This window comes from Hyperolius riggenbachi, chromosome 1, assembly GCF_040937935.1.
Source record: "Hyperolius riggenbachi isolate aHypRig1 chromosome 1, aHypRig1.pri, whole genome shotgun sequence".
NCBI classification, from domain to species: Eukaryota; Metazoa; Chordata; class Amphibia; order Anura; family Hyperoliidae; genus Hyperolius; species Hyperolius riggenbachi.
This window is the reverse complement of record NC_090646.1, coordinates 530483556-530510133: the sequence shown is the minus strand read 5'-3', so window position 1 is coordinate 530510133 and position 26578 is coordinate 530483556. Positions and strand designations below refer to the sequence as shown.

General features: G+C 44.8%; 1 protein-coding gene across 2 annotated transcripts in view; it reads right to left on the bottom strand.

The window, feature by feature from the left end:
- Positions 1–13763: 13763 nt before the first annotated feature.
- CCDC60 (coiled-coil domain containing 60) overlaps positions 13764–26578 on the bottom strand; it is a 236956-nt gene continuing 224141 nt past the window's right edge. For both annotated transcript variants that reach the window (XM_068246317.1, XM_068246328.1), the window contains 3 exons: positions 24442–24576; positions 24076–24265; positions 13764–14340 (listed from right to left, as the gene is read on the bottom strand). In XM_068246317.1, the coding sequence (XP_068102418.1) occupies positions 14224–14340; positions 24076–24265; positions 24442–24576 (442 nt within the window). In that variant the 3' untranslated portion in view covers positions 13764–14223. The remainder of the gene's footprint in view (positions 14341–24075; positions 24266–24441; positions 24577–26578) is intronic.

Here is a 26578-nt window from a genome sequence, read left to right as displayed (position 1 = left end):
GGAAGTCTTTTTTTAACCAAACTATGTAACTATGTAAAAAAGAACCTCTTCATAAGGGAGGTTAGCTAATACTGTAAGTTATTGGGGTGGGCAGTATGCATTTGCTTACTTATGCGGGGAGGTTCTCCTTAGCCCCCCGTCTATATGAGAGCCTCCATCTTCTCTGTCCCTGTGCTGCAAAAGTGCATGTTGATGTATCTACAGCAATATTGCATGCACCCAACTGCATACTGAAAGGAAGACTTATCTTACACTATTATAAAACTTATATATTAAACTATTATATCACACTACACAGAAGTCTTGATTTCATATGATTTAAACTGTGACAGCATAGCATGCCATGGGTCCACTTATATGAAATACACACAGATGCAGTTAGTCAGGAGAAAAACAAGTGGAACGGAAATCTTTATTACGCCCCTTGCTTTTAACCTTCCTGGCGGTAACCCCGAACGTAGTTCGGGGTAAGCTGCGCAGGAGGTTTTCTCAGGCCCTACTGGGCCGATTTGAATATTTTTTTTTTTTTGCTGAACGCAGCTAGCACTTTGCTAGCTGCGTCAGCACTTCGATCGCCGCCGCCCCGCGCTCGATCGTCGCTGTCCGCGTCGCAAGACAGCCCCCCCCCCAGACCCCTGCACTGCCTGGCCTATCAGCGCCAGGCAGCGGCAAGGGGTGGATCGGGACTCCCTTAGACGTCACGACGTCCATGACGTCGGTGACGTCATCCCGCCCCGTCGCCATGGCGACGGGGGAAGCCCTCCAGGAAATCCCGTTCTTTGAGCGGGATATCCTGATCGTCTATCGCCGGAGGCGATCGGCGGGGCTGGGGGGATGACGCTACATGATTTAAAAAATAAATAAATAAATAAAAAAACGGCTGCGCTGCCCCCTGGCGGTTTTTAATAGACCGCCAGGAGGATTAAAGGGCAAAAATCACAAAATTATAATAAAGGAAAAGAAAACATTTGCACATGCGTAGTAATATATGACAGTGTACAGGAATTGCAGAAACGTATACAAAGTAAAACAATATCGTTTATACAAACAGAAGGAGGAAGGTGTAATGTACTGTGGTTAAGCTACTTCCTATATTGGCAGTGAAGCCAGAATGTATGGCGAACCATTTAGCGGAAAATGCCTGTAACTAAGACAGCGTACAACTTGCAGTTGTAAGAGAGCAAAACAGCTTCAGCTATTGTGCTACCTTAAAACGTATAGAATATATCAGGGGTATGGAAATGAATCTAGCTAACAAAATGGAGGATAAAGAAGGATAAGATATCATTAAAAGGAGGCTATGTAAAAATACTGCATCTAATGGAAAAGTACCCATATTTCATATTTTTCATATTATTTCATATTAGTGACAATAATGAAAACATGTTTCAGAGATACTGGAAATATAGCTTGCTTGTAGTTTTAGCAGTTTCCTTTAGTAGCTGGCAGGATAGCAGGTGTTTTGCAAAGCTTGTTTGTGTCTGTTTCTTGTAGTATTCTATAGGAAGGGTCCAGACTGGTAGCAAACAGAACAATAGAGATGTTGGCGAACCAGTGAATCTCTATGGGCCGCTACTACTTCCGGGTCGCTACGACCCGGAGTAGTACGGCTGCGCTGGGCCGGCGGTGCGTGTCTTTGATCGCGCGCCTGTTGCTGGGTACTCTCTGCGCATGAGCGTGACGTCACCCATAGGTGCCAGATAATCGTAATGGGGCAGCGTTTCACTGTAAATTAATTGTAAAGTGGGCAGCATTTTACCAGACAATCGTAATGTGGGCCAGAAAATCGTAATGTGGGCAGAGTTCACCAGAAAATCGTAATGTGGGCCTTTAGAAAATCATAATGTGGGCAGAGTTCACCAGAAAATCGTAATGTGGGCAGAGTTCACCAGAAAATCGTAAAGTGGGCACCAGTCACCAGAAAATCGTAATGTGAGCAGCAGTCACCAGAAAATTGTAACGTGGACAGCATTCACCAGACAATCGTAATGTGGGCAGCGTTCACCAAAATATCGTAATGTGGGACAGAAAATCGTAATGTGGGCAGAGTTCACCAGAAAATCGTAATGTGGGCAGCGTTCACCAGAAAATTGTAACATGGACAGCATTCACCAGACAATCGTAACGTGGGCAGTGTTCACCAGAAAATTGTAATGTGGGCCAGAAAATCGTAATGCGGGCAACGTTCACCAGAAAATCGTAACGTGGACAGCATTCACCAGACAATCGTAACGTGGGCAGTGTTCACCAGAAAATCGTAATGTGGGCCAGAAAATCGTAATGTGGGCAGAGTTCACCAGAAAATCGCAATGTGGGCAGCAGTCACCAGAAAATCGCAATGTGGGCATCAGTCACCAGAAAATCCTAATGTGGGCAGCAGTCACCAGAATATCGTAATGTGGGCAGCAGTCACCAGAAAATCCTAATGTGGGCAGCAGTCAGTCACCAGAATATCATAATGTGGGCAGCACACACCAGAAAATCCTAATGTGGGCAGCAGTCACCAGAAAATCCTTATGTGGGCAGCAGTCACCAGAAAATCGCAATGTGGGCAGCAGTCACCAGAAAATCGCAATGTGGGCAGCAGTGACCAGAAAATCGCAATGTGGGCAGCAGTCACCAGAAAATCCTAATGTGGGCAGCATACACCAGAAAATCGTAATGTGGGCAGCAGACACCAGAAAATCGCAATGTGGGCAGCAGACACCTGAAAATCGCAATGTGGGCAGCAGACACCTGAAAATCGTAATGTGGGCAGCAGACACCTGAAAATCGCAATGTGGGCAGCAGACACCTGAAAATCGTAATGTGGGCAGCAGACACCTGAAAATCGTAATGTGGGCAGCAGACACCTGAAAATCGTAATGTGGGCAGCAGACACCTGAAAATTGCAATGTGGGCAGCAGTGACCAGAAAATCGCAATGTGGGCAGCAGTTAGTGTTGGGCGAACATCTAGATGTTCGGGTTCGGGCCGAACAGGCCGAACATGGCCGCGATGTTCGGGTGTTCGACCCGAACTCCGAACATAATGGAAGTCAATGGGGACCCGAACTTTTGTGGTTTGTAAAGCCTCCTTACATGCTACATACCCCAAATTTACAGGGTATGTGCACCTTGGGAGTGGGTACAAGAGGAAAAAAAATTTAGCAAAAAGAGCTTATAGTTTTTGAGAAAATCGATTTTAAAGTTTCAAAGGGAAAACTGTCTTTTAAATGCGGGAAATGTCTGTTTTCTTTGCACAGGTAACATGCTTTTTGTCGGCATGCAGTCATAAATGTAATACATATAAGAGGTTCCAGGAAAAGGGACCGGTAATGCTAACCCAGCAGCAGCACACGTGATGGAACAGGAGGAGGGTGGCGCAGGAGGAGAAGGCCACGCTTTGAGACACAACAACCCAGGCCTTGCATGAGGACAAGAAGCGTGCGGATAGCATGCTTTGTACCACCATGCAGTCATAAATGTAATAAAGATAAGTGGTTCAATAAACAGGGACCACGCGGCAACGCTAACCCAGCAGCAGCACACGTGATGGAACAGGAGGAGGCGCAGGAGGAGAAGGCCACGCTTTGTGAGACACAACAACCCAGGCCTTGCATGAGGACAAAAAGCGTGCGGATAGCATGCTTTGTACCGCCATGTAGTCATAAATGTAATAAAGATAAGAGGTTCAATAAACAGGGACCACGCGGCAACGCTAACCCAGCAGCAGCAGCAGCACACGTGATGGAACAGGAGGAGGCGCAGGAGGAGAAGGCCACGCTTTGTGAGACACAACAACCCAGGCCTTGCATGAGGACAAAAAGCGTGCGGATATAGCAGCAATGCTTTTTGCCGCCATGCAGTCATAAATGTAATACAGATGAGAGGTTCAATAAACAGGGACCGGAAACGCTAAACCATCCCAGATGTTCATCGGTCATGTTACTTGGTTGGGGTCCAGGAGTGTTGCGTAGTCGTTTCCAATCCAGGATTGATTCATTTTAATTTGAGTCAGACGGTCTGCATTTTCTGTGGAGAGGCGGATACGCCGATCTGTGATGATGCCTCCGGCAGCACTGAAACAGCGTTCCGACATAACGCTGGCTGCCGGGCAAGCCAGCACCTCTATTGCGTACATTGCCAGTTCGTGCCAGGTGTCTAGCTTCATGCCCGGTTTCAGGTCCAGCGGTGCCAGCCACAAATCCGTCTGTTCCTTTATTCCCCTCCAAATTTCCTCCCCTGTGTGCTGCTTATCCCCAAGGCAGATCAGCTTCAGCAACGCTTGCTGACGCATGCCAACAGCTGTGCTGCACTGCTTCCACGATCCTACTGCTGCTGGTGCTGGGTTAGCATTTCCGGATGAGGTACAGCTTTGAGATGCGTTGGAGGAGAAGGAGTCAGAGAGGTAGGTGCTGCTGTTGTTATCCAGCTGTTTGCGGCGTGGGCAACACCCGCGCCGTAGCAGGTGAGGAATCGCTGCCAGGCTCCACAAGGTTCACCCAGTGCGCGGTAAGGGAGATGTATCGACCCTGGCCGAACGCACTCGTCCAGGTGTCAGTGGTGAGGTGAACCTTGCAGGCAACGGCATTCTTCAAGCTTCGGGTTATTTAGCTGACCACGTGCTCATGCAACTCAGGCACTGCAGAGCGCGCAAAGTGGTAGCGGCTGGGAACCACGTAACGTGGGATGGCCACTGACATCATGCCCTTGAAGCTGTTTGTCTCCACTACTCGATATGGCAGCATTTCGCAGGCCAGAAGCTTGGCTATGCTGGCTGGCTGTTACTGCCACGGCCCGGGGGTCATTTGCTGGCAATTTCCTCTTGTGCTCAAACATCTCAGAGACAGACAACTCAACCGTAGCGCTGCACACCGAAGGGCTGTTGGTTGTTGTGTTTGATGAACACTGGGAGACCTCAAGAGCACTAGTCCGGAAAGTGACAGTGTCAGCATCGTCTGATGTTTGTGAATGTTGTGAACCACGCAATGGCTGGGCTACTGCTGCTGCTGAGGCGGGTCTGGTGGTGAGTCTGGTGAACCCAAGGGAGGCAGTGTTGCTGGTGGTACCCTGTCCTGCCGCGTTTGCCCACAGAGTGGGATGTTTGGATAGAATGTGGCGGCTCATGCTGGTGGTGGAGAGGTTGTTAATACTTTTCCCCCTGCTCAGGCGGGTCTTGCACACCTTGCAAATCGCCATGGTAACATCCTCAGTGCAGTCTTCAAAGAAAGCCCAGACTTTAACTGGCTGAGGACTCGGACCTCGTGCGTGATGTGCTGGTGCTGCTTAACCCACTGCTGGACGCTTGAGAGGTCATCCAAGTAATTATCTGGTCCTGTTCTTTTGGATCTGTGAGGGTTGTTGTCCTGGACAACATGGGCAGTATTGAGTGGGTTTTCTTGGGTGCTCCCCTGTGGCCTGTACGTGAACCGTCAGGGGAAACACCTCTTCCCTTGCCGATCCCTCTTTCACCGGATTTCTTCCTCATTTCACTTATCCTTAAAGTACACGCTGACTGGCAGCAGTACAGTGGCAGTACAGAAATGCTATACAGTGGTGGGTGAGCGGTGTACCACTATTGTCAGCAGTGACACAGAGCACAATGCTATACAGTGGCGGGTGAGCGGTGTACTACTGTTCCCAGCAGACACAGAGTGGAAGTAAACACAATGCTATATAGTGTGGCTGAGCCGTGTACACAGAGTGGCATTAAACACAATGCTATATAGTCTGCTATATAGTCACCCCGAACAGGGTGATGTTCTGCAGAACCCGAACAGTGGCAAACACTGTTCGCCCAACACTACTGGGAGGGAACGCAGATTTTAGTACCTAAACACACGATACAACATGTTTTCCGGGGTCGGACTCTGAGGCACATACAGATGGTCCCGATCATCATCCTCATCATACAACTCTTCTCCTGAGTCTGACCCACCCACCACCTCTGCCACCCCAACATCCCCAGACACAGACCCCTCATCGTCCTCAACATTAACTTGGGATGCTGGCCTGAGCCAGACCTCCTCCTCCACATCAGGCCCCATCATCTCCTCAATGGCAGCCCTCATTAATCGCTCTGGCGACGGACTGATGGACACAACGTTCTCCTCCGGGGAGGGCTGCTGCTGACCACTGGCTGCTGGGGTGGATGTTATAGCTTGCGTGGGGCGTTGGCTGTTGCTGTTGTTGGGAGTGCTGCTCACAGCGGAGGTCTCTGAGGAAATCATGTTGAGCTCATATAGTGGTTGACGGTGAGTGGAGTATTACTGATCCCAGCAATATACACACTGACTGGCAGAGTACGCAATGCTATATAGTGTGGCTGAGCGGTGTACACAGAGTGGCAGTAAACACAATGCTATATAGTCTGGCTGAGCGAGCGGTGTACTACTGTTCCCAGCAGAATCAGAGTGGCAGTAAACAATGGTATATAGTCTGGCTGAGCGGTGTACACAGAGTGTCAGTAAACAATGGTATATAGTCTGGCTGAGCGAGCGGTGTACTACTGTTCCCAGCAGAATCAGAGTGGCAGTAAATAATGGTATATAGTCTGGCTGAGCGGTGTACACAGAGTGTCAGTAAACAATGGTATATAGTCTGGCTGAGCGGTGTACACACAATGCTATATAGTCTGCTATATAGTGTCAGTAAACAATGGTATATAGTCTGGCTGAGCGAGCGGTGTACTACTGTTCCCAGCAGAATCAGAGTGGCAGTAAACAATGGTATATAGTCTGGCTGAGCGGTGTACACAGAGTTTCAGTAAACAATGGTATATAGTCTGGCTGAGCGGTGTACACAGAGTGTCAGTAAACAATGGTATATAGTCTGGCTGAGCGGTGTACACAGAGTGGCAGTAAACACAATGCTATATAGTCTGGCTGAGCGAGCGGTGTACTACTGTTCCCAGCAGAATCAGAGTGGCAGTAAACAATGGTATATAGTCTGGCTGAGCGGTGTACACAGAGTGTCAGTAAACAATGGTATATAGTCTGGCTGAGCGGTGTACACAGAGTGTCAGTAAACAATGGTATATAGTCTGGCTGAGCGGTGTACACAGAGTGGCAGTAAACACAATGCTATATACTCTGGCTGAGCGAGCGGTGTACTACTGTTCCCAGCAGACACAGAACAGTAAACAGAATGCTATATAGTGTGGCTGAGCGAGCGGTGTACCACTATTCCCAGCAGACACAGAACAGTAAACAGAATGCTATATAGTGTGGCTGAGCGAGCGGTGTACCACTATTCCCAGCAGACACAGAACAGTAAACAGAATGCTATATAGTGTGGCTGAGCGAGCGGTGTACCACTATTCCCAGCAGACACAGAACAGTGAACAGAATGCTATATAGTGTGGCTGAGCGAGCGGTGTACCACTATTCCCAGCAGACACAGAACAGTGAACAGAATGCTATATAGTGTGGCTGAGCGAGCGGTGTACCACTATTCCCAGCAGACACAGAACAGTGAACAGAATGCTATATAGTGTGGCTGAGCGAGCGGTGTACCACTATTCCCAGCAGACACAGAACAGTAAACAGAATGCTATATAGTGTGGCTGAGCGAGCGGTGTACCACTATTCCCAGCAGACACAGAACAGTGAACAGAATGCTATATAGTGTGGCTGAGCGAGCGGTGTACCACTATTCCCAGCAGACACAGAACAGTGAACAGAATGCTATATAGTGTGGCTGAGCGAGCGGTGTACCACTATTCCCAGCAGACACAGAACAGTGAACAGAATGCTATATAGTGTGGATGAGCGAGCGGTGTACCACTATTCCCAGCAGGCACAGAACAGTAAACAGAATGCTATATAGTGTGGCTGAGCGAGCGGTGTACCACTATTCCCAGCAGACACAGAACAGTGAACAGAATGCTATATAGTGTGGCTGAGCGAGCGGTGTACCACTATTCCCAGCAGACACAGAACAGTGAACAGAATGCTATATAGTGTGGCTGAGCGAGCGGTGTACCACTATTCCCAGCAGACACAGAACAGTAAACAGAATGCTATATAGTGTGGCTGAGCGAGCGGTGTACCACTATTCCCAGCAGACACAGAACAGTAAACAGAATGCTATATAGTGTGGCTGAGCGAGCGGTGTACCACTATTCCAAGCAGACACAGAACAGTGAACAGAATGCTATATAGTGTGGCTGAGCGAGCGGTGTACCACTATTCCCAGCAGACACAGAGTGGCAGTAAACAGAATGCTATATAGTGTGGCTGAGCGAGGTACACAGAGTGGCAGTAAACAGAATGCTATATAGTGTGGCTGAGCAAGCGGTGTACTACTATTCCCAGCAGACACAGAGTGGCAGTAAACAGAATGCTATATAGTGTGGCTGAGCGAGGTACACAGAGTGGCAGTAAACAGAATGCTATATAGTGTGGCTGAGCAAGCGGTGTACTACTGTTCCCAGCAGTGACACAATGACAGGGGGGACCCTGGCTAGCGTGGCTGGAGCGCGAACTACCCTGCCTGCCTACCCAAAGCTAAACCCACAGACAAATGGCGGAGATATGACGTGGTTCGGGTATTTATTTACCCGAACCACGTGACCGTTCGGCCAATCAGAGCGCGTTCGGGTCCGAACCACGTGACCCGTTCGGCCAATCACAGCGCTAGCCGAACGTTCGGGGAACGTTCGGCCATGCGCTCTTAGTTCGGCCATATGGCCGAACGGTTTGGCCGAGCACCGTCAGGTGTTCGGCCGAACTCGAACATCACCCGAACAGGGTGATGTTCTGCAGAACCCGAACAGTGGCGAACACTGTTCGCCCAACACTAGCAGCAGTGACCAGAAAATCGTAATGTGGGCAGCAGACACCTGAAAATCGCAATGTGGGCAGCAGACACCAGAAAATCGTAATGTGGGCAGCAGACACCAGAAAATCGCAATGTGGGCAGCAGACACCAGAAAATCATAATGTGGGCAGCAGACACCTGAAAATCGTAATGTGGGCAGCAGACACCAGAAAATCGCAATGTGGGCAGCAGTGACCAGAATATCGCAATGAGGGCAGCAGTGACCAGAAAATCGTAATGTGGGCAGCAGACACCTGAAAATCGTAATGTGGGCAGCAGACACCAGAAAATCGCAATGTGGGCAGCAGACACCAGAAAATCGCAATGTGGGCAGCAGTGACCAGAAAATCGTAATGTGGGCAGCAGACACCAGAAAATCCTAATGTGGGCAGCAGACACCAGAAAATCATAATGTGTGCAGCAGACACCTGAAAATCACAATGTAGGCAGCAGACACTAGAAAAAAAAAATGCACCTGTGAAAAAAAAACAATTCACTTACCTGACAGAAGTCTTCTCCTCTCCCGGCATCTGGCTCGCAGCTCCCCGAGTCCTCCAGCAGCACATCTCTGACTGCGCTGACAGGCAGAGTGCAGGGCTACGGCAAGATGGCTGCCGAAGCCCTGTACTAGAGACACAAATAGTCTCCAGTGTAGGGCTTCTTCGGCGGCCATCTTGCCGTAGCCCTGCTCTGCCTGCCGGAGACTAGGCAGGCTGCTGGAGCGGGGCTGCGGGGAATGAACTGGCGCAGCGTCTATTAGACGCTGCGGCCAGTTGAGCACCTTGCTGGGGGGTCCAGAGCAGCGCTCCCCCCACGCACAGTGAGCGGGCCCCAGAGCAGCCCCGGGCCCCCCTGCGGCTGAGGGGGTCGCATCCCAGGTAGGTACGTGGGTGGACACCGAACCATTCGCCGACATCTCTACAGAACAACATGTCTTAATTATTTTAGCTGACTGTTCTAAGCAGAAAAGTGAATAATATATTTTTTCTTATATATGTGTATAAATGCAAAAGGATACAACATGGAAGACGTTAGGCTATATGTATTTCTTCACATTAGATGCCTTCGCTGGTCCAATTTTTTATACCCGCACCCGACCCGCAGACCTGCTACCCGCACCCGACCCGCAACCCGCTTTCAGGTGAATTTGATACCCACACCCGCAGACCCGCTACCCGCACCCCCGATACCCGCAACCCTGCACATTTAAAGCAACATTGGGGAGCTGTAAAGTAAATAAAACCTTTTTTTATACACAAATCAAAGCCAAAGAAGTGTTTTAAAGATTTCTTTTTTTACTCTTATTAAAATCAATAAAAAACGAGAAGTAACAATCCTGCTCAAACAACAAAGAGCCGAGCACCTACATTTCTGTCCCTGTATGCTGTAGGCTGCTCCCCATCTACACTACATCTAGTGGAAGTGTCCCGCCCTCCTGGCCACTGCAATGCACACTGGGAGACGTAGTACATTAATGTAATCACAGGAGAAGTAGGCACATTAATGCATTGTAGTGACACTTCCACCGCTGCAGCTATGAGGCATAGACACTGCGTCCAGGCTCATGTAAATAATTTTCAGATTTAAGGGTGTATATGCACACACAATCTTGATCCTCCATGTAGTATGAGGGACAATCAAAATCAACTAATTAAAATTGTGTGCGTGTGTGTATGCACCCAAAGTGCAATTACTTCTGGTAGAACCTTTATTTGTTAATGATGAGCTACTGCGGAATGAAGGTGCTTGGCAGATCTACCTGTGCAAAAATGTGTAGGCTTGAGAAAAAATATTGTTATGTGCCAAAATTAACTTGTCTTGTAACGACGTGGCTAAGAGTGTGTGTGATTAGGTGGACAAGGATTTGTGTCGTGCAGCTGTAACGACCATGAGCAAATTGAGTAGGTGATCTCTCATACTACATGGGAGATGTAAAATTGGGAGATAATTGGCCAATCCAAATTGGATGTGTATGTACACCCTAAATGATCTTTTCTTCATTACAGTAGCTCAACAGCAAAATAAAACGGTAATTCATTAAGCAAATCAGGATTGCATAAGAGTACAACAAGGCTTTTAAGCAGGGAGAACAAATATACTGTATATGCGCACCTACTCAGGACTTACCAATCAGAATCAAAGTTAATTGGAGCAGATTTATCACAGCCAAAAGAAGCAGCCCACACATCATTTGTTTCACTTTTGCAATAGATTTCCTTCCATTTTGCATGCACTTTTGTTGATAAATCTGCCCCGTTGTCTTGTACAGGTCTGATAATAAAATCCTGTATTCGATTATTCTTGTCATATGCAGCAAACACATACCTCTATGTGTGCTAGATGGCTGTGGATGCAGCTACGCTGTGTCAGCAGATCTTGTCACATGAGGCATGTGCTTCTCTATCTGCCATGTGCTTCTTTGCCTCCTCCCTCCAGCCTTAGAGAACATGCCAGAACATTCTCTAGTTCATGTCCTATCAAATATCCGCAGTCACTAACAGACAGAGCTTTCCTATCGCAGATAATGCCCCAGTGATTTCTTGTCATCTATGAAAAACACATCTTCAATCTCACACTGGCATGTTCGCAGTTGTATGCACTAGTATGGGGGGAGGGGAGTCCTCAGCTCGTCAGTTTATCTTATGCTTGTTTTGACTACCCGCGACCCGACCTGCACCCGCGACCCGACCCGCACCTCGAATCAATTTTGGTACCTGCACCCGACCCGCATTTCGGGTAGCCCACGGGTACCCGACCCGCTGCAGGCCACTACTTCACACACCAAGAGATGTAGTTTATTCATGTGATTACATCTCCCAACCAGGGACACACAAGAACACCATGGGCATTTCAACTTCCATTTCTACGACACAGGAACAGAGAAGATGGAGGACCTCTCATAGAGCTACAGAGTGCCCGTCTCATTCATTTCTCTTCTTGCTATTCCTCTGCTGCTCCTCTCTGTCAAGCTCTTCACTGGCTACCAATTAACGAGAGGATCCATTTTACACTCTTAACCCTAAACTGCAAAGCTCTCCACAATCTCTCTCCCCTGTACATCTCCTCGCTAGTTTCCAGATGCCAACCCAACCACAATCTCAGATGTGCACATAAGCTTTTTTTGTCCTCCTCTAGAATTACCTCCTTGCATTGATTGAAGTTTGGCCACTTCGCTTAATGGCTGGCCACTTTGGGTTCTCAGAAGCCAATAGCAGGGAGGCAGGGGGCGGAGCCAGCACCGGGGGAATCGATCGAAGCCGCCAGGATTCGACTCATTTTGGACATTGGCCGCAGCGCCGCGGCCACTTCGCACATTGACCGTCCAGAACCCGAAGTGGCCAGCCACAATGTGAAGTGGCCAAACTTCGGGTTCTGGCCGTAACATATAAAAAGATTTTTCACATGCTTCACCCCTCCCCTAGAATCCTCTTCCACAACACATCCGTTACCTTTGATACCGTTAAACGCTCCCTCAAAACTCACTTTTTTGACAATCATACACTCCACCTTAGGCCAGATTCCCTTTGATCTGTGGCCAAGTTCTATTCCTTACTAGGTAACCTAAAAACACACTGCCTCTAGGTATGAATATTGTCCCCCCTATTCCTTTAGATCGTAAGCTCACAAGGGCAGGGCTCTCTCAGGCTTTTGAGCCTTCAATTTTGTTATACATTTAATTAATCATGTTACTTTTGTCACTGTAATTACCATTTTTTTAAACCAATGATGTATTTTTTATATTGATGTACACCATTGTCTGTATTATTATGTGCTTATATATAAGCACACACAAAAGTCTTTTCTATAGTTCTAATTAAGCATGTAGACATGAAGGACAGTATGAACTATTTATTGCAAGTTAAACTTGGACTTTTATTGAGAAAAATGTTAATCATACAAAATTTATTGACAAACAATATTTCAGATTGTTCTTATTGTATTTACGTTCATATAAAAACTGCCATTCCACAGGGTTTCTAACCAAAACTATAAACATTTGCTGATACTCAACAGATTTATGAATTTATTGAATATGAGTAGCAAGGGCTCCCACAATGCTCACCATATTACTCATAAAGTGTGAGTCTATGGGCAATCCTTACTCCAAGCAGAATATTGCTGGCATGGTTGCAAAGATACACAATATTTGCTTTACTGTCAGTTTCTTGAATACTTTGGTCTCTACAATTACAAAAGGAACGATTGTTTTCAGTAGCAATAAATTACAAAAAGATGTGTTCAGCATCAATCAATATTCATGGCAATTTATAACCAGGGTTGAATGTCCTTGTAAAGGAACTGTGGATAGTCATGGCTGAATAAGGCGGCCCCCCACTGCGGCTGCATTAGCAGTTCTCTCTCACAAACACTTCTGATCCAAATTACTTATCCATGGTGCTGAAGCCCAACTAGCTCCTGTGTAGGATGGAGCACCACTCTGCATACATTTCAGCATAAGATTCTACCCCAGGTCTGGATGTCTTGAAAGAAAAATAGAAAATCGCCAGATTTAAAGGGAACCTTAACTGAATGGGGGGTAAAGAGTTTTACTTACCTGGGGCTATTACCAGCCCCCTGCAGCAGTCCTGTGCCCTCGGCGCCGCTCTGGAATCCTCTGGTCCCCCGCTGTCACTTAGTTTCGTTTTTGACGACTCACCAGTCGCCAGCCGCCATGCGTATTATTGGACGCATTCACCAATGCAATTAGCGCTATTGCGGACCGCAACGCGTACAAAAATACGCGTTGCCGTATTCCGCACGCGTAGATGGTCCGCAATAGCGCTAATTGCATTGGTGAATGCGTCCAATAATACGCATGGCGGCCGGCGACTGGTGAGTCGTCAAAAACGAAACTAAGTGACAGCGGGGGACCAGAGGATTCCAGAGCGGCGCCGAGGGCACAGGACTGCTGCAGGGGGCTGGTAATAGCCCCAGGTAAGTAAAACTCTTTACCCCCCGTTCAGTTAAGGTTCCCTTTAAGGAGGCAACAATTGCAGATATTTCCCAATATGCACAAAATTCATATTGTACAATCTTGAGCTTATCCACAAAGGTGCTAATGGTAGCAGACCTCACTGGATAGTAGCTGGCCACTTCAGGGTGGGATTAGCTTGGGTCTCTCTCTCTCTCCGTGTCATTGGTTACTTTGCATCACATGATGCAATGAGTCTGCTGGAAACAGAGAGTGTAATGTGAGTGAATCCTTTGGTTCAAATCACATGATGCAGGCCAAACGCTGGTTGAGATTGAAGAGCTGCCAAGAACATGAGGAAGTATGACTATAACAGATATGCCACAGAAAGTGAATAAGAGAAAAGTCACTGACATTTTTTTTTCAGTATTGCCTTTTTTTTAAGGCAAAGACAACAAAGTTATATTGTAATGTTTGACCACAGTGAATTCATGATGTAGCCTTGCATTGTTTATCTCTGTGGAGGGGCACTCTGGGCTCTGTGGGATGTTGAGGAAGCAGACAGTCTTGTCTGTAGCCAATTCCCATAATCCTTCAGTGGCATCTGCACCAGGTGTTCCCTCACAAACTACAAAAAAACACATATGAAAACAATGATAATAAAATGTCGTGCCTGCTTAATATTCTGTATCTATATAATAGTGGGCTAACTACATTTTTACATTTTCCCAAAAACTAAGATGTGTATTAATTTTGATATAAATGTGAATAATAATTGGCTATAAACATTAAACTATACATTGACTATACTTAAAATAAACATTGACTATACTTTGCAGATAAAAAGAGCATTCAGATGAAAACTTAAAGTGTACTTGAGGTAGACATGTGTATATACAGTGGCAAGCATACAGACACTTATGCTGTGCTCCTTTTCTTTTTCCCTGCCTGAAAGAGTTTATAATTAGCGGCGTTTATGTAATGGAGAGCGGAGATGCCGCCGCAACAGTCAGCGGCATGGCGGCCATCTCCGCGTCTCAGCCGGCGGCCTCCGCTGCGTGGTTACATGTTGGGGTTTTGCCTGGCCTTTCAGTTGCACAAAGACTGAAGGCTAGCCAGACGACAGGACCTTTATGCGAATAGAAGGGGAGTCAGCTGATCGCCCGGTCAGCTGACTCCAACAGTACTTCTGATTGGCTGAGTGACTGGGGCGGCGCTGTGGAGCGCTCTTACTATATATAGGACCTGCCTGTCCTCGGTGTCTGCTGTTGCAAATGCTACGTGTTAGCACTCAGACCTTAGTCAGATCCTAAAGTGTGCCCGAACCGGCAGGAGCTGGGGATCCACACTTAGTCAGACTTGTTGATAGCTTAAAGTACTAATTGCATTGTATTATTTGTTATGACCTTCTGCTAGTCCTGATTACTCTTCTGCCTTCTGATTCTGTACTTTTGCCTATCTGATTCTGTTGCTGACCTCAGCCTGTCTATCACTCTGATTTAGCCTTCTGTCTCTGTACTGCATCTGACCGTCTGTTGCCGAATCTGCTTGCCTGACTCTTCTGCCCTCACTGGGGAGCTAGTCTCTGGTGAGGGATTCTCTATACAGTCTTAATCACCTGCTCCTCAGGTGATCAGTAGCTGCAGTACAGTCTTAATCACCTGCTCCTCAGGTGATCAGTAGTTGCAGTACAGTCTTAATCACCTGCTCCTCAGGTGATCAGTAGTTGCAGTACAGTCTTAATCACCTGCTCCTCAGGTGATCAGTAGTTGCAGTACAGTCTTAATCGCCTGCTCCTCAGGTGATCAGTAACTGCAGTACAGTCTTAATCACCTGCTCCTCAGGTGACTCTTAGCTGCAGTACAGTCTGAATCACCCGCTCCTCGGGTGATCAGTTCCACGTGTATTACTGTTGCACCAAACACCTATCCTTACACTTGGTAGCCCTGTGTCTAGCTATACTAGTATTATTGGTGATTCTGCAGATCACCACATAATCAGGTATAGCATCTGTATTATTGGTGATACTGCAGATCACCAATAATCAGAAAATCTGTTATTGCTGACACCAATCGTTACAGTTTAGATGTACAATAAATTTGAGAAAAACATCAGCTGGTTTTGAAAAATACCAAAAAAATTTACAATGTTTTAATGCTTTTTTTAATTATTATTTACAAATGGGATTGAAAATGTGATATACTCATACGTTCAATAAATATTTTTCACCCTTTACTTCTGAAGAAATTCTACGCTTAATAAAAAACATTAACCACTTTACCCCCACGCGTACGGATTTCTCCGCCCCTTTTTTCCCTCCTAAAAAAACAGGGACGGAGAAATCCGTACCTTTCGCGCTACCGCCGCTGTCCGCGCTCCCGCCGCTCGTGCACGCGCACCCGCCGCTCGTGCACGCCGCCGCCCGCTCGCCCGGAGATCAATGAACGGGAAAATCCATTCCCGTTCGTTGATCTAAGCCCCCGCAATGATCTGCTGCTTCTTTCAGAAACAGCGAGATCATTGTGAGTCTCCCAGCCTCCTACTGCTTCCTGTAAGCGTCCTTCCGGATGCTTACAGGTCGCATGTAAACAAACACTCTGTGGCCATCTTGTGGCCAAATAGTAAACTACACCCTAAAAGCATTTTACATATACAAACATTACATTTACACAATAAATTAACTCATTACCTCCCACACTCCCCCAATTTTTATTTTTTTTTTGTAATTAAAAAAAAAAAATACAATAAAAAAAAACATAGTTACCTTAGGGACTGAACTTTTTAAATATTTATGTCAAGAGGGTATAACACTGTTACTTTATAAACTGCGGGCTTGTAATTAGGGATGGATGCAAAACTGAAAAAAATGCACCTTTATTTACAAATAAAATATTGTCGCCAAACATTGTGATAGGGACATAATTTAAATGGTTTTATAACCGGGACAAATGGGTTAATACATTTCATGGGTTTTAATTACAGTAGCATGCTTTATTTAAAAACTATAATGGCCGAAAACTGAAAAATAATAATTTTTTCCCACATTTTTTCCTATTTCCCCATTAAAACACATTTAGAATAAAATAATTCTTGGCATAATGTCCCACCTAAAGAAAGCCTAATTGGTGGCGAAAAAAACAAGATATAGTTCATTTCATTGGGTTAAGTAATAATAAAATTATAGACGAATGAATGGAAGGAGCGCTGAAAGGTAAAAATTGCTCTGGTGGTCAGGGGGTAAAACCCCTCAGTGGTGAAGTGGTTAATCAAGTATCACTAAAAAACCTAAATCTAAATTTTAAGTAGATCCATATGATCAATCATTTTGAAAAACCTTGAACAATCTATTTATATAATAGAGTAAGTGCCTCAACCTTCAAGCAAGAAGAAGAAGTAGCGCCCTGCCCCCAGGGTCGGTCCAAGCAAGAAGAAGGGGCTGGTCCAAGCAAGAAGAAGAAGTAGCGCCCTGCCCCCAGGGTCGGTCCAAGCAAGAAGAAGGGGCTGGTCCAAGCAAGAAGAAGAAGTAGCGCCCTGCCCCCAGGGTCGGTCCAAGCAAGAAGAAGGGGCTGGTCCAAGCAAGAAGAAAGGGCTGGTCCAAGCAGGAAGAAGAAGTAGCGCCCTGCCCCCAGGGCCGGTCCAAGCAAGAAGAAGGGGCTGGTCCAAGCAAGAAGAAGTAGTGCCATATCAAACCAAGGGCGAAGAGGGATAGTTTGCATATTCAGTAGCAGTGCATTGTGGGTAACCACAAATGTTCACTTATAGCTGAATTATTGCAGATTTGTTTCTGTTTTAAGAAGGCAAATTACACCAAGCTTTGCTTTTTTTAGTAGGAGGTCTTTTTGGTCCCTTTTATCCCCCTATACATTCCGAGAGGTTTGGGTCACCCTGAGCTGCTTGGTTACTCTGTTGTACTGGTCCAAGCCCTATCTCATTCTGCCATATCAATCCCTGCCAAGTACTGATGAGGACCAAAAGTCTGAAACAGGCTGTCTACATGTGGGTTTGATATGACTGTGTAAAATTTAAAGCTATATGCTTGTTATACATCAGCAATTCTGGATGCTTGCTTGGCTTACCAAGGGTGAAAAGGGATAATTTGCATATTTAGTAGCAGTGCACTGTGGGTAACCGCAAATGTTCACTTGTAGCTGAATTATTGCAGAGTTCCTTCTGTTTTAAGAAGGCAAATTACTCCAATACAGTGGGTAGCATTGCAGGAAGTGACGACAGTGGAACGCACGCTGGAACGTGGAAGAGGTGAGTCATCCCCGCCCTTACTAATAGTGGCTGCTGCTGCTGAGCTTAAGCAGGAGGGGGAGGGGGGTCCTGCTGAGCTTAAGCTGGAGGGGGAGCGCACATGGGGGACCCAGGTGAGGGAGGGGGGTCCTGCTGAGCTTAAGCTGCAGGGAGAATGCACATGGGGACCCAGGTGAGGGGGGTCCTGCTGAGCTTTAGCTGGAGGGGAGCGCATATGGGGGACCCAGGTGAGGGAGATGGGTCCTGCTGAACTTAAGCTGGAGGGGGAGCGCACATGGGGGACCCAGGTGAGGGAGGGGGGATCTGCTGAGCTTAAGCTGCAGGGAGAATGCACATGGGGACCCAGGTGAGGGGGGTCCTGCTGAGCTTAAGCTGGAGGGGGAGCGCATATGGGGGACCCAGGTGAGGGAGATGGGTCCTGCTGAACTTAAGCTGGAGGGGGAGCGCACATGGGGGACCCAGGTGAGGGGGGTCCGACACCCCTCCCCGCCGCTGTGCCCAATACCCCCTTCCTGCCCTCTACCCCCTTATGCGGTGTATGCTACGCCGTGGGTCGGCTAGTAATACAAATAAATAAACTATGCACACAGTAAAAACATAAGAATTCTCTTCACACATTTCAACTGGCACACCTTTCTTCCATCATTTATAATGAGAAATGTTTATAGATATCAAGTGCATCCAGGTCTTTTTGGAAATGTTATATTTAGTGGTGGTTTAAAAGGGTTAGTGACTTTTACTGATGGCTGCTAAATAATAATTTTTATAATACTAGTAAGCCCTGTCATTTTTATTATATTCTAATATAAAAACATGCCAGATTTGGATTTCTCTTGTTGTGTCACCACATACAGCACATTACCTACATGATTTTTTTTATATGTGAGTATTCTAAGAATTACAGGCCCATATCCTATTAACTTTTCTCCTGAGTTTTTTTAGTGAGATATTTTCAAACCGTACCAATACAATAAATAAAATAAAGTCCCACCAAGCAATACATTACAAAAAAAGATTGTTACTATTTACCTACTGTAGTACTTTTTCAATTGCCAAGTGATGAAAAGTTATAAAATGAAAAATTATTTCCTATGAGAAATTTCAGGAGAAAAGTTGATTGGATAAGGGCCACAGCCCCATATACAGTTAACTTTTTCTTACAAGCTTTTTCCTAGGAGATATTTTTTTCTTTCTATTTAAAACAACTTTAAAACAACTTCCCAACACTTTTCAACTGAAAAACTGACAAAACATAAAAGTAGTATCAAAAATATTTTCAGTATTTTCGTGCTTTCTGGTGCCTTATTAATGACAAAAAGGGCATTTTATTGACAAGTTTAAAAATATCACCTAGGAGAAAAAGTTATTTGCATATCGGTCACAGAGAGAGAGATCCCTTGCTTGTCCTCTCTGGCTATAGAGCATTGTCCATTTGGGAGTCCATGTATACCCCAAGGTCAGGGAAAAGCTAACTCGGTATCATTACTCTTTTGGAAACCTGCAGAATGAAGAACATTTCCTCAAGACAAGGTTAAGGTAATAGTACTAGTACATAGATTCCTGAGCAATCTTTGCAGACTGTAGCTGTAGAATGTATGTTTTTATAGCTTGCTATCCTGCTTGTCTAGTAAGATGGACATCACTGCTTCAGAATGGTACAGCGTTCCTAAACAATTCAGGACAGCTTCTTAAAGTAGTCGTGTTTTACCCCCGCTTTATGGGCTATTCCAGCACTGAATATATTGTTAAGTGGTGAAGAATTTTATCAAATTAATGGAGCAGTTCACTTTATATAGTACTTTCTTGTCAGGGTGTTTAAAGTAGTTAACATATTGTTTATTAGGATGATGTATTGCTCAGAACAACAGGCCCGAAACCTGGCAGTGTGTGGGAGACAGGGTTTAAAACTTCCACACAATTCATAGTTTATCTTGTGGCTCTATTTGCCAATACATCAACAAGCTTAAAAATGTACCTGTTTATAGATGCTTGAGTGACTTTGCAAAGCTGGCTGAGGGAAGAAGATCTGGGTTTAAAACTGAGATATGAATCACACTTTTATAGCTGCTCCATGGTGCCAAAAAGCAATCAGCAGTTTATAATTAAACTGTAAATAAACAGATTGCTATGTGAGCTTAAACAATCATTTTTTTCACAATAGGATTCTCAGCGTGAACACCAGCATGTGACATAATACTGCTGCAGAATATCACTTATGTGGTGCAGCTATCTATGGGCTTTAGGTGCTTTTCTCACAAATGACTGTAGGCACTGTGCAGTTACCTCACGTTCATCTCTTATCATTACCAAGTGCCAGTTCCAAGAGCAAGAAATAGGAAATTAGAAATGTATATCAAAAGTAAAAGAGCTCTGAATAAACAAATCTCTTTCATACAACTAATAAGCAGTAGTGTGACTATAAACCATGGACACATGGCACAACATTGATGGTTCCCCCCTCTGCCCTATGGTTGATCTTACAGCCGAGGGGAAGGGGGGCATTTGCCATAACAAGTCTGGCCATATCCCCCCTTTCCATGAGATTGCAACCACCACTACTCTCCCTAACCATGACAAGTGTAATCACACCTGGTTTTAAGTGGGAACCCCTGTAATGGAGGTAAGGAGCATAAGAAGTTGGGGCATGCATGATTCTGGGTGACTGCAGGGGGATGCACCTCCTATAGCTATGCCTCTGTTCTCAAAGCTTATCATGACTACATGGCCTTTATTCAGTTTATTTTTCTCCTACGTTTTCTCCTAGGTGATATCTTCACATCTTATCATTAAAATGCCCTTTAGCCACCAGCAAGCAAGAAAATAATCAGACTAATTTTGACAAGACTTTTTCACCTACTTATTGGTACTTTTTCAATCGTAGAGTGCTGAAAAGCTATTTAACCATTTTAGCCGATTGCCACATCCAGGCGGCTGCTGTAGCGCTGCTGCGCGCTCCCATGCCGCCCCCGTTAGCCCGGAGATCAATTAATGGAAACATTGTTCCCATTCATTGATCTAAGTCCTTGGCAGCAAGACCGACGGCTTCTTATAAGACGCCGCACTCTTTCTGAGAAAAAAAACGTTTCCCGTCTTCCCTATACTTCCTGGAAGCAAGAGCGTTCGCTTCCAGGACTAAAAAAATGTTTTGGTGGACTGTGGCCATCTTGTGGCCAAATAGTAAAACTACATCCACATACATTTTTTATTAAATAAACACATATTATTACATTTCAAATTAACTGTTACCTCCCACACCAAAAATTACCCAAATAAAATTTTTACTGAAAAAAAAAATTACAATAAAAAAAACAAAAACATAAATAGTTAGCTAAGGGTCTGAACTTTTTTCATATGCATGTGAAGGTGTATTACTAATATTTTTTAAATTATAAGCTTGTAAATAGTGATGGACGCAAAACTAAAAAATTCACCTTTATTTCCAAATAAAATATTGGTTCCAGACATTGTGATAGGGACATAATTTAAATGGTGTAATAACCGGAACAAACGGGCAAATAAAATACATAGGTTTTAACCACTTAAGCCCGAAGGGTTGAAATTTTTTTACATCCGAGCAACTTTCACCCCCCATTCATTTGCCAATAACTTTATCACTACTCATCACAATTAATTGATCTATATCTTGTTTTTTCCGCCACCAATTAGGCTTTCTGTGGGTGGTATATTTTGCTAAGAGCCACTTTACTGTAAATGCATTTTAACAGGAAGAATAAGAAAAAAATGGAAAAAATTCATTATTTCTCAGTTTTCAGCCATTATAGTTTTAAAATAATACATGCCTCCATAATTAAAACTCACGTATTGTATTTGCCCATATGCCCCGGGTATTTCACCGTTAAAATTATGTCCCTATCACAATGTATGGCGACAATATTTTATTTGGAAATAAAGGTGCATTTTTTCCGTTTTGCGTCCATCACTGTTTAGAAGCCCATAATTTATTAAATCATATTGATATACTCCTTTGACATGAATATTCAAAAAGTTCAGACCCTTAGGTAACTATTTATGTTTTTTTTTTTTTTTATTATTGTAATTTTTTTTTTTTTTTAATTTAAACTTGTATGTGGGTATTTTTTGGTGTGGGAGGTAAACAGCGTTTTTTTTAATATATTTATAGGTTAATTCTTAAAACTTTTTTTTTGTAGGTGTAATTTGCTATTTGGCCACAAGATGGCCAGAATCAAAAAGTCCTGGAAGCGATCGATCTCGCTCCCAGGCAGAAGAAAGGAGACCAGAGCTCAGAAAAGCCGCAGCGTCTGAAGAGACGCTGTCGGCTTTTCTCCGGGGGGGGTCCGATCAGCGAAAGGGATTTATAATCCCTTTCACTGATCGGTGGGCTAGCGGCCAGCAGCGGGGGCGCGCACGGGGGGGCCCACGGGCGCGCGCGCGACCCGCGGGAGTGCGCGCAGCCCAACTGGACGAGAAATCTCGTCCAGTTGGGCTTAAGTGGTTAATTATGGTAGCATGTATTATTTTCAAGCTCTAATAAGGATTTTCTTCCATTTTTTTCTTAATACTCCAGTTAAAAATTCATTTAGAAAAAAATAATTCTTAGCAAAATGTACCACTCAAAGAAAGCCTAATTAGTGGTGGAAAAAACAAGATATAGATCAATTCATTGTTCTAATTAGTGATAAAGTTATTGGCGAATGAATGGGAGGTGAAAATTGCTCGGTGAGAGAAGATGAAAAATGATCTGCTAGGAGAAAACTTGTGAGAAATAGTTACTTAAATAGGGGCCAGGATCTCTTTTGAGCTTTTGTCCTTACTCTGAATATAACCACTCATTTCATGCTTTTAAGATCTCCACCCTTCATGGCCTCTATGGGTTAATGTGAATACTAACACTCTCAATATAAAATAAGGATGGAGAGATGAAAATATGTTTACCCATCATGCTGTGGGAGGAAGCAGGAAATTTGGGCTCATGCGGCTAATTGACAATTTGGGCACTGCTAATACAAACATTGGTTATTGGGCATAAAAAACAGAAATTTAGGTGCATGATAAATAGCAGCCCATCTCTCCATATTCTAGTGTGTGAGCAGCAGTTGAGTGTCATTGCTGCATTCTCCAGACTCCGTCCTCACCAGCTTTTTTGCAGCCATGTATATTAAGCATTGTTTTTTTAATTAGAGGCCTTTTTTAGCCCCCTATACTCTCCTAGTAGTTCTGGGTCACAATGAGCTATCCGGTTACTCAGTCTTGACCTGATGTTGTTGTTATAATGTCATCAGTCTGGTACTCGGTAGACATATTTGCAGAAAAATGGGCAAGGAGGCTGGAGACTGCAGCACTGTAATCAGCGGCTGCAAACACTAGAATGTGGAGAGGTTATAATATGTTTAACCAGCATTACTTCTGTTGCTTATCTCTGTAGGGTTGGGCACTGCTAGAAGTAATTAAAAATGGGAGGGCACAATCTAATGGGTGGAAATACATAAAGGGGAAGACTTTAAAGAGGGCACTAGGAAGGGATATTCTATAGGGGCATTTTTAAAGGGGCGTTTTTAAATTGTTTTTGGCCACGTCATCAACTGTCAACATTATTGAGGTAAGCCACTTGCCTCTTTCAAACGTTTTTTAATTATTTTATATATTTTGGGTGCTTTGTTTTCCTTTTTTCCAATTATACTGTAGCGTTCTACATAGTGTGCTCTTTGTATCGGTGGCAGTCCCTGTGTTGATCCCCAATTACCATCCTCCACATTTATAGCCGCCCCCCTGTGCACTCCATGTGCACCCAATGCTGGCATTTATCTTTAGTGTAATTTATTATAATTACAATATATTTTTACAGCACAGGCATTTTCTGCATCGCTGTACGGAGTATATTGTCTTGTCACTTAACTGTAGTCTAGGGACAATTTAGGAGGAAGCCAATTAACTTATCTGTATGTTTTTGAGATGTGGGAAGAAACTGGAATGCCCGGAGAAAACTAAGGCTGACACAGGGAGACACTGGGAGAACATACAAACTCTGTGCAGAAGGTGTCCTGCCTGGGATTCAAATCTGGGACCCAGCGCTGCAAGACGAGAGTGCTAACCACTACGCCACCACGGCAAGTGAAACATTTCTCACCTCAATAGCCACGCTGACGTCAGGAGAGCATAGTTCCCAATTGCGGAGTCCATTTAGCACCTTTAGGAAGGAGTGAGGACGTATTCGAATAAACTGTTTCTCTTCTAACCTTTCAAGCTTCTCTAAGATATTTTTGATTTTCTGATTATTCTTCATTGCTTCAGGAATCCTAGACAGCAGAATTACATACCTGCAGTGACAGATGAAGAAATGTAGTAATAACATGGATGTGGTACACCTACAGAGACTTGTGATAAGAAATCCTATTTAGGTGAACATTAGTATTTGTATCAAGGTATGCCTCACTCATTTGTCTGCAGAACTTACAATATCAAGGCGGACTATAGCCATGCTGTTAGTACTCACCAGTTCTTAGTGTCTGTGTAGTCTTTCTCTTCTTTAACATGGCGATAAGCATTTCTCATTTTCTCCAGATCTTGGCGGAAATTGCTAATGCTATCCAAAGACCGATACTTCTGAGTATTGTATTCTTGCCGCCTCCTGAAATTAAAGCAGAACTTTAATGACATGTAGCAGTACTTATTCAGAATACCCATTTTTACATGAATTATCCTTGTTTCTCCATCAGAAGCACTTCTTATATCTATATATGGCTGTATGTTGGTATGTTACCCCACCCTCCCATTGAAGTGTAACCAAGAAGCCGTCTCCTCCACAGAACTCTGGAGATCATGTGATGCTCCTGCTCACTTCTCGGAGGAAAAAAAAACCATTCCAAAGTGATTCACCTTGCCAACAGTAAAGATGCCTGTGTCTTTAAATGTACAACTTTACACAAAGGATAAAATGTTATGTACAGTAAAGGTCGGGTTTAGGTAATGCTATCATAGACAATACAGAGTTAAAGAGAATCTGTACTCTAAAATTCTTACAATAAAAAGCATACCATTCTATTCATTATGTTCTCCTGGGGCCCTCTGTGCTGTTTCTGCCACTCCTTGGTGCAATCCTGGCTTGTAATTGCCAGTTTTAGGCAGTGTTTACAAACAAAAGACATGGCTGCTAACCAGCTTGTGATAGGCTGAGAGGAGCTCAGACTGTGACTCACACAGAGCCTGCAGGGGGCATGGAGAGGGTGTGTATAGCTTCTATCCTATCACAAGCAGAGCAGCACATTCCTGCCTGAGTGCCTGAGCCCGACAAAGCCCTCAGAGGAAAGAAGATTAGATTATATAACAGAGATAATACAGCCACTGTGCAAATAGGAAAGGCTGCAGTAAGACAGACTGCATTAGAACAGGTATAGGAACTTATAGGATAGAAGAAATAAGTACCTGCATGATGTTTAAATGCACGGAGGACGCCATCCGCGCCCTCCGTGCAGTTCCGCCGGGTCCCCTTAGTTAAAATGCCTCCCGAGCAACTCGCGACCCCACAGGCCGGGTCGGGCTATCCTGCCACTCCTAATATGGCCGCCGGAGCTTGCCGCGGCTGCGCAGTCCGCATTGCCGCGAGTGGGGCTGCGCAGCTCTTGGGGCTCCCCCCCCCGATCCACGCTACAGTGCATGGTTCGGGGGGTTGGCCCTAGAGCTACGCAGCCGCACTCGCGGCAATGCGGACTGCGCAGCCGCGGCCAGCTCCTGCGGCCATATTAGGAGAGGCAGGAAAGCCTGACCCGCCCTGGCTGTGGCCTGTGGGGTCGCGAGCGGCACAGGGGGCGATTTCACTAAGGGGACCCGGTGGAACTGCACGGAGGGCGCGGATGGCGTCCTCCGTGCATTTAAACATCATGCAGGTACTTTACTTTTTTAGTGCTTTTGGCCTCGTAAATCCTTTAACCACTTCACCACTGAGGGGTTTTACCCCTTGAACACCAAAGCGATTTTCACCTTTCAGCGCTCCTTCCATTTATTCGTCTATAACTTTATTATTACTTATCGCAATGAAATGAACTATATCTTGTTTTTTTCGCCACCAATTAGACTTTCTTTAGGTGGGACATTATGCCAATAATTATTTTATTCTAAATGTGTTTTAATGGGAAAATAGGAACAAATGTGGGAAAAAATTATTATTTTTCAGTTTTCGGCCATTATAGTTTTTAAATAATGCATGCTACTGTAATTAAAACCCATGAAATGTATTTGCCCATTTATCCCGGTTATAAAACCATTTAAATTATGTCCCTATCACAATGTTTGGCACCAATATTTTATTTGGAAATAAAGGTGCATTTTTTTCAGTTTTGCATCCCTAATTACAAGCCTGTAGTTTATAAAGTAACAGTGTTATACCTTCTTGACATAAATATTTAAAAACGTAAGTCCCTAAGGTAACTATTTATGTTTTTTTTTTTATTGTATTTTTTTTTTTAATTACAAAAAAAATAAATTGGGGAGTATGGGAGGTAATGAGTTAATTTATTGTGTGTGAGAATCCGCTCAGCTGCCTGCGCAGGCAGGCAGCCTTTTGACCATGGTTTAGGTTTGCTTGCTGCAGGACTCTGGAAAGGAGACCTTCTGTCAGTTGTGCAGCTTGTGTT